We start from the raw sequence: 16,239 nt of genomic DNA on the forward strand, positions 1-16,239 counted from the left end.
CAGATAGCAATGAAGTCATCAGTGAATCTGAACCAAGTGAGGGGTTTAGGATTCTGGGTGTTTAGGAAGAATTCCTCAAGATGGCCCATGAATAGGTTGGCATAGGATGGTGCCTTGCGGGTGCCCATAGCCGTACCCCGGATTTGTTTGTAGGTAATGCCTTCAAAGGAGAAATAATTGTGGGTAAGGATGTAGTTGGTCATGGCGACTAGGAAGGAGATTGTTGGTTCAGAATCCATAATTGGGCATTTGGAAAGGTAGTGTTCAATAGCGGTAAAGCCACTGGCATTAGGAATGATAGTGTATAGGGTGGTGGCATCAATAGTGACGAGCAGGGCACCGTGTGGTAAAGGGACAGGAACTGTGGAGAGTCAGTGAAGGAAATTGTTAGTATCTTTTATATAGGAAGTTAGGTCCCGGGTAATAGGTTGAAGGTGTTGGTCTACGAGAGCAGCGATTCTCTCAGTGGGGGCACAGTAACCGGCCACAATGGGGCATTCCGGGTGGTTAGGTTTATGGACTTTAGGAAGCATGTAGAAGGTAGGAGTGTGTGGAATGGTAGGGGTAAGTAGAGAGATGGACTCTGGGGAGAGGTTCTGGGATGGGCCTAAGGATTTGAATAGTGACTGTAGATCCTGCTGGATTATTGGAATGGGGTCACCATGGCAAGGTTTGTAGGTGGAAGTATCTGACAGCTGACGGAGTCCTTCCGCCAGGTAATCTTTGCGGTTGAGAACAACAGTGATGGACTGCGGTGTGTTGCATTTGCATGAGTGTTTGTGTGTGTATGTGTCTTATTGTTGGCAAAGGTCATTGGCCGAAAGCTTTAAGTGTGAAGATCTTTTTTTGTGATATCTGCAACTCAGCATCTCCGTTATATGGTGAGTGGCAACTTTCCTTCTTGCAATATTGTTACGTTCCATCCTGGATTTTCCATTGTTTGGTTCTATAAATGTAGATTCGCCTTTCTTCAGTCTATCAACTAAGATAAGTCCAGGGTCAGAATTGCCGTGCTTGTTTCTATATCTCTCTCCCGAATCCAAACTGATGTTCCCTGTTCTTGGCTTCTACCTGTTTTTGTATTCTTCTGTAAATAATTTGTGGTAGTATTTTGCAACCATGACTGATGAAACAGTTGGCTTGCTAATATTAACGCCTGGCTTGTTTGGAATTGGGATTATTAGACTCTTCTTGAGGTCTTGTTTTTCGGCTATCTCGTATTGGTTGGATAACGCATGGACTAGTTTTATCATGGCTGGCGCTTCAAACAATCTCATTAATTCTGAGGGAATTTCTTCTACTCCAGGTGTGATGCTTTGACTTAGGTCTTTTAGTGTTCTCCAAGTTTCTTCCCCCAGTTTCATATCTCCCATCTCATCTTCATTTACATGCTTTTTCTTTTCTGTAATATTGTCTTAAAGTCTCTTTCTGCTATATAGCCCTTTGCAAGGGTTCCAACAGTTTTGCAAGGTTTCCAACAGTCTTGAAGTGAATTTTGTGTATGTCAGTTGGAACCTTTGCTATTGTCAGATGTTCTTCATGTAATGCAACTTCTACCACAAAGTAAAAAGTTCCATTAGCAGAACAAAGTTTGGATTTATTTTCCAGTTTACAACGTAAATGTTTATAGAATTTAAATGCTTGACTTACAAAATAAGAGTTCTAACTTGACTGTCTCCTTTTTGTCTAATAACATTCACACAGAGAACTTCTTAAACTGCTGTGAAGCCCAAGCCATGGAACTTCACCATGGAGGGGTTTCACAGTGCTGCAGACTCTGAGGAATTGCTGATGATGAAGTCAGCACTTCAAATGGAAGTCTTTCGTTGCCTCACAACACTCCGGAAGTGCCTCAAACATAAAATAACCCACAAACAAACCCAGAATCATAATGATACCTTAAATAATATTACCTGAATCTATCTGAACATAGCCAAGGGTATAGCTGGTTTACCCATAAGTCCATAGTTTATTAAACATAGCTGTAGCCTCACACCTTCTATATATTTCGTCCAACATTCAGTCTTCCTTTGTTTGCTTAGTACTAGCTTACAACATGAACTCTTGATATTCATGTAGCTACTTCTCTTTTCTCCAAAAGTTTCTTTAATTTTCTTAAAGGCAGCATCTATCTACCCCTAGTCATGCGTGCTTCTACAGCTGTGCATTTCTCCTCAAGCCATTCCTGTTTTACCCTTTTCAGTTACTCCTAATCTCCTTCTTTCTGTGTGTATCCTATTTTGCCTAATTCATTTTATTCATTTTTATATTTCACCTTTCATCAGTTAAATTCAAAATCTTGTGTGTTATAAAATGATTTGTACTGAATCTTATTTGTTGGCTATTTTATAGTCAGTTGCCTTCACCATTTCATCTTTCAAAGCTACCCAGTCATCTTCTATTGTATTTCTTGCCTGTTTCAGTCAATAGTTGCCTTATGCTTCCTTTGAAGCTCTCAACAATCACTAGTTCTTTCAACTTGTCCAGGCTCTTTCATTTGCTACCTTCAGTTTTGATCTGGAGTTCATAACCAATAAATTATGAGCATAATCCACATCTGATCATGGAAATACTTTGTTGTTTTAAATCTGGTATCGAAATCTGAAACTTTCATGCCTCCATCCTGCTTCCATGTATATAATCTTCTTTCATGATTCTCACACCAACTGTTGTCAGTAATGAAGTTGTGCTCTGTGCAAAATTTACCAGGTGACTTGCCCAGTTATTCCCTTTCCTACTGTCATATTCCAATCACTTATCAAAATTAAATTTTCATCTCCGTAAGAAACTGAATAATTTATTTAATCTCACTATATGTTTTTTTAATCTGTTCATCATCTGCACCTCTTTTACTACTGCGATGAGCCTTGGATATGATAATGTATTATGATTGATGAATTTTTCATAAGGTATTTTTCATAAGGTATTATGAAGAAAAGCAGTTGATTAAAATTGGCAGCACATGAAATAATTTGATCTTAGTTTGGTTTTTAGTATCTCATACTTGTGACATTTTAATTTTACAGAATGAAATATCAGCCAAAGACGTTATCATGGCAAATCGTGTGAATAAAAAGAGCAGGAAAAGAGAGAAACAACTTAAGAAAGTAAAGCAGCTGATTGTGGTAAGTTTGGGTTTTCTGTTATTTGGTAACTCTGGATTGATGTTTTAAGTTATTTGGAAGCTGTATGAATGTATTGAATTTCTGTGTTATGTAATTATGTGGCTCAAAATATTTCTTGCAGAAGAGTAAAAAGAAGAAAGGTGCTGTGCCTGCATTTAATTTCTCAGCTCTGCATCTAGTACATGATCCCCAAGGTTTGTATAGGATAATAATTTTTTCTCAAAAAAATATTCATTTTGTAGTATTGCTTTGAATTAAACTTTGCAGACATCCACTGCATTAATTGTTGTAAGTAGTTGTTATCATTTTCTTAACTTGGTTCATTTATTTGATTCTGCATAACTGTCCCATGAAACGTGTAGGTGTTGAGTGGGGAGAGAAGTGAGAGATATGTATAGACTGTATAGACTTCCTTACACCCTCTGTTTGATCCAAAGCTTTGAGTGACTTAGCCTTCCACACTGCATCTAATGTGTTTTTTCCCCCTGGTGAATAAGTGATAATTACCAACTCTATGGATCAACAATTTGACCACATTTTTATAACCATCCCTGCACAAGTTCTCTCTCTCTCTCTCTCTCTCTCTCTCTCTCTCTCTCTCTCTCTCTCCCTCTTCCCTCCCTCCTTGCTAATCGACTACTTTTGTTGTAAATCTTTTTGATAATTCTTCTCGGACCAAAACAATTTGGCTGTATGTCGTGGTAAATATCTGTAAAAAATTAACTCTATTAATTTCCAGTTAGTGAAGGCGCATTTAATTTCAGTGTCTGTATTTCACATTACTCAAATTGATTTTGTGAAGACACTTCCTTCTTCTTACATGCTTCAATATACCATTTATAGCCGTAATACTCCCTCATGGTAGAAGAGTCTATAAGAACAAGAAAAAGTGCAGTGATCTGTTTTGTAATTCTGTCAGAACATTATTGCTTGTATAGTGTAAAATATTGCTAATAGGTTAAATTTTTTTCTGTTTTCAGATTTTGCAGAGAAACTTTTCCGGCAAATAGAGACAACCAATGAAAGGTTTGAGGTAAAACTTATGACACTTGATGTAATATCAAGACTAATAGGACTGCACCAACTGTTCCTTTTCAATTTTTATCCATATATTCAGAGGTTTATGCAACCTCACCAAAGGGGTTAGTCTGTTAAAACACATTTTATACAAATTAACTTTCATTTCTGCATAGACATTTACCTTCCATTGTTGTTACAGAGGTGACGAAGATGCTACAGTTTGCTGCACAAGCTTCGCATGAGTTAGTACCTCCTGATGTAAGTATATGAATTGATGAAGGATCAACAAGATAACTTGTAAAATGTACATCTCAGAAATCACAGCACTTCATTTGTGTTGAGGTTTTTGTTCATAACTAATCTTAAATGGGCATACACGAGTTAAAACTTGTAGGCTATAATGGCAAATGAAGATGAAAGACCATACTTGCTAAGAGGTTGTTGTGCTATGATTTTGTGGTTAATAGCATCAAGTAGGTACCTTTGTATCATCATCTAGTTGAATCCTGGACATAAAAGTTTTCTAAGTATGGTACCGCGTCATATTGTAGTTTTATACAATATGACGCAATACCATACCCAGAAAACTTTTATGTCGACTGACTGGCTGAGGAAGCCTACGCAATTATATTAGATGGATGCTGTTTATTACTCAACATAAAATGACAAAAAAGAAGAAAAACACGTAAAATGAAAACAGAAATTTGAGTGAAGGTTAACTTATCTACAGTTGTTCTTGTGGATTGTATTTTAATATAACCTTGCAAGTATTAAAAATGTATTCAGTACTGTCATTCATGTAGCCACTGGTAACAGATTTCAGGCTTTCTTACTTCTTTCCTTTTTCCCTATTAGCTGTGCAAACTTGTATTCACTCTTTAAGTTTGATTTTAGAATCAGCCTTATTATAGTGTTAGTTGCAGCAGACAGCATTTAAACTTTTCATTTGTTTACCTCCTTTTTTATTCATTCGTAGCAGTTCATTGTTAAATTTCACTAATTTATATAATTACAGGGTCCTTAAACAATAATCTCTCTCTCTCTCTCTTTCTCGCTCCCTCCCTCTCTCCCCCTCTCATTCCCACTCCCCCTCCCTCCCTCCCTCCCTGCCCCCTCACTTCTTCCAAGTTTTTCCATAAAAATAAGGGTAAGCAACTACTCAACTGACTGAGATATCACCATAATAGTACCAAGAATTTCACTTTCAAGCAACTGCTCTTTTTTTCTAATTTAAGGACACTCGCCAAAGCAGACAGTGCATCTGCTGCTGCTTCAGAGAGGTGTGTTCCACTGTAGAATTTTCTTTATCATAAGATTAATTATTTTGTGTACAAGCAGATATCTCAAAAACCAATATGAGGGTCATTCAATAAATAATACACTTAAAAAAATTACGTACTGGTGTTAAACAAAAATATGGAAACACCAAAAACTCAACACTTCACCATACCTAATACAGTACAGGAAATCCGTTGACATTCAAATCAGTGTCCAGTCATCTTAGAATGGTTAAATACAGATCCTGCATGGTTTCCAAGAGAAAATAGTGGTGAGTTCAGGTAGTGATGATGGAGCTGGATAGCAATCACAAACTTTTCTCTCCAAAGTAAACCACAGAGGCTTGATAACATTGTGATCCAATGACTGTGGTGGCTAGGGGAGATGCGACAATTCATTCTCTTGCTCTCAAAACCAGTTCTCGATGGTGCAAGCTGTGTGGCCAAGGGGTCCTGTCATCACGATTGGGAAACAAACATTATACCATTAGATGGATCAGATCTGCCAAAATGGTCATACAATCCTTGACAGTAATGACACCCTGCAGAGCAACCATGGGGTCCGTGCAATACCACAACATGGCTGCTTAAATCATCACCGAACCTCTGCCATGTTTCACTCTTGAAATGTAAACTCAGTGAGAAGTTGGAAACAGTGCGAAACGTGACTCATCCAACCAAATAACATTCTTCCTTTGCTCCGTAGGCCAGGTTTTATTGCTTCCGCCCATGTTTTCCTGTTATGGGCATTTGCATAACTGATGTGTGTGGTTTTGGATTCCCAGCTTGTGCAATTCCCAGATTATTGAGCTCCCTTCATATTGTTTAGGTACTGGCAGGGTTCTTTTGCAAAATTCAGTTCTGCACTGACTTTTGCAGCTGTTGTCTTCTTTTTATCTCCCACAGTTCTTTTCAATGACTGTCTGTCACTATCACTCCAAGCACTCTTTCATCCACATTGTCACTTAGCAGGTGATGTTTTTCTGTTTCACCTGTATGCGGTATAAATCTTCGATATTATGCATCCTGAAACATCAAACACTTCAGCTACCTTGATTACAGAAGTATCCTCCATACAAGCACCAACAATTGCCTACAATCAAATTCACTTAGCTCCAACACAGTACACTCACAACTACACAGAATGCTGACCATGAAACATAACCAAACCTCCAGAAAGGAACGTATCGGTGCTGACTTCAAGGGAAATAAAAGCATTGTGGTGACCAAAGTGGATAAGGAAAATGCTACGGTTGTTACAAACTCCATGGAAGAGAGTGAGGAGATTGAACAACTATTGGCTTATCCTGTGTACCACAAATTAAAAAGTGATCATAGAACAGAAACTTTCAAAAATTGATAAGTCCAGAATGCATAGCTCTGTTACCAAGAATTAAATGCCTCCAATAGCTGTCTCACCCGGAATACATGGTTTTCCAGAGATACACTTGGAATTCTGCCCACTGAAACTTTAAGTGAATGGAATTCTCTCTTTTTCCCCAATTTATCTTTTGCCAGGTCTTATTGGGAAAACTGAGACATATAGTTGCTTAAACAAATATTTTTGTTAAAGATTCAAAACATTTTTTGTAAATCTGCAAGTGACATTCTTACAAGCTTCGATGTGAAAACTTTATTTAGTAACATCCCAGTTGTAGATACATTAGGGATCAATAAGGAGGAGGTGTCATCTTTGAGGAATTGACACTCTTACAAAATTTTGGGCAGAAAAAATGCAGATAAGTGAAAACTGACATGTAATATTATGAGATTGTACCATATTTCATAAAACTGCAGGCAGTATATTCTCTCAGGCATGATACATAAATTGATGTACCATAATTTAACCAGGTGAGTTAGCATCATCATAGTGCTATGTGTGTTACATAGACAGTGTAGCAAGTGAATGTAGTATTATTTTGATATTGGACTTTATTTTACTGTATTTTACTGAACCCTAGTAATTCTTTCTAATGTGTTAAATGACAAGTGCTCTGTGTCTTTTCAGGTCTTAGAACCAGTTCTTAAGACAGTGGTGAACAATTTTGTCACAGAAAGGAATTCAAGTGATGTAATGGCTATAGGGTAAGTACTTTAAAACACCTGTACCAAAATTTTTATTTCAGATAGCATAAAAAAACTGAGATTAATGAATATATCTGACACTCAGAAATTACCATTACAACTAACTAAAATTTCACAACTTACCACAGTATAGTGGAATCTTGTTAGCACATTTTTTGAAGTTCCACATATTTTTAATATCATTAGCAGGAAAATCTGCTACTGGAAAATACCTAATTTGCTAACGATTCGGATTTTTCGTTGGCAAAAATGTGGAATTAAGGATTCCATATTTGAGGTAATATGCGGTCTCTTAATGCCATGCTTCCTGATGTGCTATCTCAATAAATTGTGATTCAAAACGTGCCTTTTGGAGAACATGTTCAGAATATCACAACCAGAAACTCTCAGAATTATTATTATACAAGAACCAAAAATGTGTTAAATAAGGCAACATTGGTTAAAACCAGTGTGTCAGACACATACACTTCTGCTATCAGCCAATTGGAATGCAGGAAAGTCATGGGAGATCAAGAGCTTAGCCTCTAGGATTACTCGTGTAACAACTGATAAACTGTTACATTAATTGCCTGTTCATTTTACAGATAGAATCTTAACCTCTTTGCATGACAACTACAACACACTGAGTGAAAATGTAAACAACTGTAGTGCGTGTAAAATAAGTTGTGACTTTTGACAGTTCAGCAAGGAGTGAGTGGAGGGAGGCATAGTTGCCAGTGTGTGTAGCGCGCACCAGCAAGTGATTGCAGCATAATGCCAGTCCTAGATGGCACAGAACCTGGCAGGCTCGCTTGACTGCATGAACAGCAAGTTGGCTCATCCATGATCTTTCTGAAATGATTTTAAAGAAATTCTTTGGTAATAAACTCTCATTATCACACATCTAATAGTTTTAAGTCATCAGCTTCATGACGAACCACCTATCATTTCATTAATGGTCATAGTTATTGCAATATTTCAGTAGTAGGTAAATTACTTCAAGAAGTTCTTAGTTTGCAGTGAAAAATAGGTGTCACTATGAATTTGTGTTTGATGCATGTTAGGTTACATGTTGCTGTGTATCAAATGTTGATAATATATTGAATTACACTTTACACTTGCCAGGATATCGCTGTCTGTTTCCAACCTTGTGGAAATGGAATGTACATAAAGTGCTCCGACATGAAGTCATGTGTCAGTGAAAAAAACTTCAATGAAATATTCATAAATTCTATGTATCTCATAAATGTTTTGAGATATCAAAACGAGATTTTGGTAAATGCTAGTGATTATGAGACTGTTTTGCCACATAATTAGTATCCAGCATTTTCATATCTACAGCATTATTCAAGTGACCACATATCTTTTCAATCAAATAACGTAATTATTGAGTGCAATGGTGAAACAAGAACTGATGTGGTTTTTGTAACAATATAAGTGAAGATGTTACACGTTTATTTTTATACTGAGAATTTGCTGTTTCAAAAACTATTAACCTTACTTATGCTCATTTGTTAGTTTAATAATACACTATTTCAAGATTCTGTCACAATTTCAACTGCATTACAGTGTTAGTGAGATGAATATTTCTAAACTCTTCTGTGTTTTAACAAGAGAAGCAGATTTTAATATGGCAACAGGAGAAGTTACGTATTCCTTCAAACTTGTGACAGTCCTCCATGAATCAATGTCCCCACAACTACCTTCTTTGAATTATGACTGACAATACCAGTCCTGTGGTGTAACATTTGCAGTGGCTTCTTTCATCAGTATTTGAATCTCAGTGAATATAAACTTCTTGCTGTTTTTAGCCACATTACTTTTCACCTAGGCCCATATACTCGTCGGATTTAAATGAGTATTATACAGATGAAGCCTGATTAAACAACGTCCTTTACTGTCAGCCAGTTCATCAACATGGTAGCGTGAAGATTTGGTAGTACAACACTAAAATTTTCCATTAACTTCGCCTTATACATGGTAGGTTAAACTTCATCTTGTGGAACATTTCTTTGCACCCAGAGCAAAATATCTGCTTTTGTTTACTACATTGTTGGGGCTTTATGCATCACAACGGAGTTGTACGGCATTTTGCCCATTACTGTTGTCGGATTCCAAGGAATGTTTTGTAGCAGAATGTTATCTTCCCAGCTGGTGAACGTGTTCTTGGAAGACATTTTTATTGCAAATCTTGTATTCAGATGTACTACAATTCATTAATGCAATGTCAACACAAAACACTTGTTCACAATACCTGACAACTACAGAACAATTCAACGCCAGAAAATACGACTTTGCTATGAGAGCTGACAAATGTTGATGCATCTAATGCGTGACACCAAATGGTACTGTTTACTCATGGTGTGGCAACAGGGGCGCATTACCAGCCAAATCACTGGCAGCGTGGTAGGGAAAGCCGGCTGGCCATTGGTGTTAGGTGGGCAACAGTGTCACATCCCCCTCCAGTCAGCCAAACGTCGAAAGTTGCAACTAATTTTAAATGCACTATAAACAGTATACATCAGTGCACTGTGGCAATTTCACAAAGCTCAGCAAAGAACTGAATAACATCAGTCATCAGTACTGAGAATGTTTTTGGAACCATCAGTAATGCTTCATCAATATGTCTAGTATTGACAATACCTCAATAATCACCTGCTTTATGGATGTATATGTCGTGTTTATCTGTACATTATAATTCTATGTACTTTTCTATGTGGCATATAATTCGTACCTGCAGATAGATTAATCAAACTAAAATAAAATCTTTATAATTTTAGCTTCAAGAGGCGGCAGCTGTCAAAGGTGTATTACAACCACAATGTAAAAGTTTTGTCTCAATGCTTTATTAACTGGATTCTATGAAACTATTGCATTAGAATGAATTTGTGGAAGACAGATTGAATTACTTAAAATTATGCTCTAATTTGACGCAATATTAGGAGGCAGGATTCTCATTTTACATAAAATGAATTATAATTTCACAGTGGAAATTTGGTTTAAAATGCTACATTAACCTATTTTGCAATAACTCTCTAAGGTGATTATTTGAATATTAGAACACTACTGCAACACATTTCCCTAAATTAGAATAGTAAAAAACTTCAACAGAAGTTATCATTCTTTAATGTGACATAACCTGTAAATCTGACTATAGCAACGCAAAACACTGGATAATTGTCATTGCAAGTCAGTTAAAAATAAGATAAAAATAACTGAAATTGCAATTTTTGTTACAAATGTTAATACAAACAAATATCATTCATTTAGTGCCTCTCTGTTTGTGAACCATTACTAGTAACTGAATACAGGATGTCAGTTCACCAAACTATCAGTATGTCAATTGTACAGCTTATCATCACTACACTATAATACAGTAAAATACGGTACACAGTCCTGTCTTCACAGAGGTTTGAGAAACGTAAGAATTGTTGACTTTTTCTTTTGTTCTAATTTTAATATTGTATTGTTTATCTTAGCTAATACATTCATCACTTCTTTGTTGACTTAATGCTTAACTGTGTCCATTGCTTCAGTAGATTTTGATATTGTATGATGGGGCAAAGGTTCTGGTTCATCCTCTTCTCCGCTTTCTTCTTCTTTCTCTGCCATCTGTTCCTTCAAGACTTCATCAGTTGTCTTGGACTGACAGCTGGTAACACCATCATCGTATTCAACATAAGCATTGCTTTCTTCTTGCTCCATTATTTGCTGCTTCTGCCCAGCTGCAGTTTCTTTGTTGTGTGGTGTGATGTCTTCTGTAAGTATCTAATGAAAGCCAGCCATCTTGAAGCATTCTAAGATTATGCTTTCTTGCATGGAATCGCAGGCACTTCTTAGAAGCATAGTGACTGAGATTGTTACCTTCCTCATTCTAGTATGAAGAATCTTCCTGTAATTTTGTTTCAGGCATTTTGTAATGCCTTGGTTGAGTGGCTAAAAGTGCTTCTACAGTTGGGAGGAAAAACAACATTCACAGTATGTATATACTATATATCTCGGGCATGTGCTACATCCTGGTCAATAAACCCTGATGATGTTGAGTGCCCCACAAATCAACCAACTGATCAATAAACAGGATGATTTTCCTTTTCCTAACACTCAACTTTGCCTGCCAGGCATGCAAGAATTGTTTAAATATAGGTTTTGTTACCCATGCTTTCACATTAAATGTGTATTTACTTGGAAATGTCCACACATTTTTAATGCATTGTGGGCTCTTCAGTTTTCGAATTATTGGTGGTACCAACTTTTCTGTTCTCCTTTCACTACAACATAATTAGACAGTTAGCCTCTCTGTACTACATACTACACTGTCAAAGTTTTGTCAGGCAAAAAGTTAAGTCTATTTCATTTGCATTAAATCATTTTTTGGGGCTGAACCTTTTTGTAATTGATGGAAGACTATTTTTCCATGACTGAATAGTCTCAATGTTTATGTTTCCAACCATTTCTGGAACACATTTATGCACCAAATTATGCCAGTTCTTGAACCTTTTGATCCAGCCATAGGATACTATGAGATTTATGAGCCCCTACCTTTTATGCCAAATATATTGTTTTAGCCCAAGCCACTGTACTGTTAAATGAAATATCAAAGTACGAGGTGTTTTTATCCACTTCAATAGAATGTTTTCCAGTTATGGAAACTGACTGTTGTGCACTTGTTTTTGTTTGCCATTTCCTCTATTCAGATATGCTGCTTCAACTATTTTTTGTTTGCTCGTTATTGTATTTAATGTTGATGGAGGACAGTTTAATTTTCCTGCAAGATCAACACACTACATATGTGAATTTTTGTCCCCTATGTGAATTTTTGTCCACTTCCTAAATAACATTCCACTTTTAATGGTTTATTCACTGCCTCATTGTCTTGTGAATGACTTATTGGTACACCATTTGACATTAAAAAAAATCTTTGAGTGAAAGTCAGCCAGACATTAAAGATGTTAGATGCTAATAAATATTCGATTTATCGTTTGGCTACTACAACTTTGCCCTTGAGTCCAGTCAGTACTTTTTGGTAGAAGTTGGAATTCATTGGAGCTACTACCAATCTATATGAACTACTGCTGTGCTTCATTTCTACCATAACAAATGTTCTAATATAGCAACAAAATTAATCAATTTTCCCTTCTCATCCCATCCGGTAAGTGTCCCCTGACTCAGGGTTCTGGCTGACTTTTCTGAACTCTACCATTTTTCTTAAACCTTACCAGTCCTTTTCCTTCACCCCTCTTCCTTCCCCTTTAACCCTACTGCTGGAAGAAGGCGCCACTGGCTTCAAATGCTTGCATATGTAATACCTTTTATATGTGTGTTCTGCCACCGCTTGGTGAGTAGATTTTTTTATCTATCCAGTAGCAAACAATTTGTACAATATGCATAGTTGCCAACACTGAACAACACTGTCTCCTTGCATGTTTACCCACCTTGCAGCCGCAAAGTGTCCTATTCCTACCTAGCAGAGTGAAACTCATGTAGGGACTTCTTGTAACACAACCTCATTTCACTGTCAGGCCACATGGAGTGCTTAGAGTTGATCAATCTGTCATCTCATTTTCATATTGGGTAGTTTAAAGTCTTCCATATTTGAATTGGCTTTGTTAAAAAAAGAAGCTGGTTTCTTAGAATTCTGTTTTAGATTACAGCTTCATGTGTGTTATGCTCCCTTTGAATTGCATTGTGGATATGTTGCTCATATTAAGCTTAAGTTTTGCTCACTTCCACAGTAGTGGGAGGAGTAAATAATTCATTATTTGTTTTTGTTTGATATAAAACAGAAGCTGGGTTCATCACATAGTGTTCTGTGGACATTTATTCATGTGTACTATTTCATGCCTGATCTGCTTGATTTAAATGTCTTGAGAGTATATTGCTGCATCTTACTTTATTTTTGTTCACATCCGTTTTTCATACTTTCTTGCATTTGGTGAAGAACTCAATCGTAGTGACTTCTGACAGACTTGGCATTCAACTTTATTACATCTTGTCATGCAATGAGCATATATTTCTGCTTTGAATGGTGTTGCTTCTTGCCAGTGATTATCCTTTTTCGTATCAGAGACAAAGTATGTAGTGATTTTGTCAGGTACTACAAGGGCTATTCAGAAAGTAGGGAACATTTTGGCATTAAAAAAAACTAAGCACAAGATATAGATTTTATTATATACATCTGAAAGAGCGACTGACATACTACTTTTCCACACAGTCACCAAACACACTGAGGCACGTATCATAGCGGTGGACAAGATTTGAAATACAGCGCTGCGTTGCAAGCCAGTTCTTCATCTTGGGAAATCAGTGGAAGTCGCTTGGTGTGAGATCGGGGCTGTAGGGCGGATGAGGGAAAATTTCCCATTTGAATGAAGTAATGAGTTCTTTAGTGCGGTTTGCCATGTGAGGTTGGGCATTGTCATGCAAAAACAAGGTTTTGGACGTCAGATTTCCTCGGCGTTTGTTTTGAACTGCTCTTCTAAAGCTGTGCAAAGTTTGACAGTACTGTGCAGAATTTATGGTTGCTCCACGTTCGAGAAAATCAATTAGGAGCACACTTTGCCAATCCCAGAACACTGTCGCTATCAACTTCCTTGCTGACAAGGTTTGCAAACATTTTCTTGGTTTTTGGGGGGACCTTCTGTGCCTCCACTCCATGGACTGTAATTTTGTCTCACAATTGACGTGTTTCACCCACGTCTCGTCACTGGTTACGATTCGATCCAGTAAAGAATCACCATGTTTGTGGTAGGCCCCCAGAAATGTCGACGTTGCCCCTATTCACTGTTCTTTATGGTGCTCTGTAAGCATTTGGGCACCCATCGTGCACAAAATTTGTGGTAGCCTAGTTTTTGAGCTACTGTTTCAAACAACAAAGTCCATGAAACTTGTGGAAAAGAAAGCAAAAGCTCCGTTATTGAGAAGTGACGGTTTTCACGAATCGTTTTATCAACTTTAGTGGCAAGATCGTCAGTCACAATACTCGGGCGTCCACTCTTCTCTTCATCATGAATGTTGGTTCGGCCATTTTTAAAGGAAATGCACCATTTCGGGATGGAAAAATCACTCATTACGTTGTTTCCGTACACTTCGCACAGCTCACGATAAATTTCTATAGGTTTTAGGTTTCTTGCCAACAAAAACCATATCACAGACCGCACCTCACAACTAGCGGGATTTTCAATTGCAGCGCACATTTCAAATTCGAATATCGAAAAAACCAAATGCGCTGAGACGTTCCCATTGTCACAGATGGATGCCGACTGAGCTGCTGAACATGCACATTCCAAAAATATACGCGATCAGCGCATGCCTAGCGGCGTCAGACGGAAACGTTCCCTACTTTCTGGATAGCCTTCGTATTATACTGCAAAAATATTATACATTTGTGTGCATATTTGTACATGATATGGCTTAGTATAGTGTAAAAGCACTTCCACTGCACTGAATGTTATTGCACTTAAGATATTCAGGCTATACAGAATTCACTAATGGATCCAATGATGAAAGTGTTAGTGTGTTTATTATTTGCTTCTAAATTTTCATTGGAGTGGGAGGATGGTTGCAGTACATTGATTTCTACTAACATGTATTGTTTATAGTATCTGTTAATAAAGTGTGAACATATTTGTGTAATTATTGGTGCATTTGTAGCATTTGCAAAGAAAACTGCCTTAGTCACTAAGACAAGTGGCAGGCAATCCATTCAACACTGAAATACATACTCATTCCATGACCAGATGTAATAAAGTTGAATACCAGTTCTTCAAAAACTGCTAACATGGTGTTCTCCATTAAAAGTGAGGATGTACTGAAAATGGGTATACTTCACAATGATTTAAACTGAGCAGTTCACACACAGATTCAAAAGCAGAAACAAATGCACATGAGCCTGCAGGAACTATGCAATGAAACAAGCTTTTGTTTTATATGAAACTAAAACAAAAAAGGAATGAGTTACTCCACACAATGTAATGGATGAATGCAAAAATAAAGCATAGTATGAGCAGCATATTCACAATGCAGTTCAGAGAGTGCAAGACACACAAGAAGTCATAATCAGGAACACAATGTGATAAACCCACTATGTGTCATGTCATATGATTTTTAGATTCTGGCATGTGCTATGGTGCAATTATTTTGATGTGATAATGGCCACATAATCAAAACTGCAATATTAGGTTTTACAAAGAAATAATCTTACAGTCAAAAGGCAACCATGATGATTACAAGTTTTACATGACTGTGAATGTGAGCTACGAGAAGTTAATCTGAGTTTTAGATTTCTTGAATAAATTACTCTGCAAAGTCACAAGAACCTTTTGGTTTCAAGACACGCACTTTACTACTGGGCTACGAGGCCCATCCATAAATTATAAATGAAGAACATTGTCATCTAAATTGCATATTTTGATTGAAAATAAGTGTTTTCGTACCATATTTTCTTATACCAAAGTTCAGTGCCAGACATGAAATTAAATTTCATATTACATTGGAATGTTCTGGTTGGAATACAAGAAATGAAGGTAGATACTCACCATATACTTGAGATATTGACAGGCACAGGCACTAGACTGAAAACATAGCTGAGTTCTAAGGTCCTTCTTCCATAACATGGGTCTTGCACTGCTTATTTTTTGGTGTTCTGTGTTTTCACCCTCCCAGAACTCTTAAATGGCAAAAGTTTCAACGGTCAAACATCCATTTTGGAAGTCCTAGTCTCAACTGCATTAAATGCATGTTAAACCACCTTGTTT

The 16,239-nt window shown here is 37.0% G+C and overlaps 1 protein-coding gene across 2 annotated transcripts in view; it reads left to right on the top strand.

Annotated features, from left to right (window-relative positions):
• The window catches only part of LOC126482826 (protein SDA1 homolog), a 184,417-nt gene that overhangs the window by 95,453 nt on the left and 72,725 nt on the right, over positions 1-16,239 (top strand). For both annotated transcript variants that reach the window (XM_050106567.1, XM_050106566.1), the window contains exons 9-13: positions 3,027-3,125; positions 3,247-3,319; positions 4,106-4,267; positions 4,345-4,403; positions 7,431-7,507. In XM_050106567.1, coding sequence (XP_049962524.1) covers positions 3,027-3,125; positions 3,247-3,319; positions 4,106-4,267; positions 4,345-4,403; positions 7,431-7,507 — 470 coding nt within the window. The remainder of the gene's footprint in view (positions 1-3,026; positions 3,126-3,246; positions 3,320-4,105; positions 4,268-4,344; positions 4,404-7,430; positions 7,508-16,239) is intronic.

This window comes from Schistocerca serialis, chromosome 1 (assembly GCF_023864345.2).
Source record: "Schistocerca serialis cubense isolate TAMUIC-IGC-003099 chromosome 1, iqSchSeri2.2, whole genome shotgun sequence".
Taxonomy (NCBI): Eukaryota; Metazoa; Arthropoda; class Insecta; order Orthoptera; family Acrididae; genus Schistocerca; species Schistocerca serialis.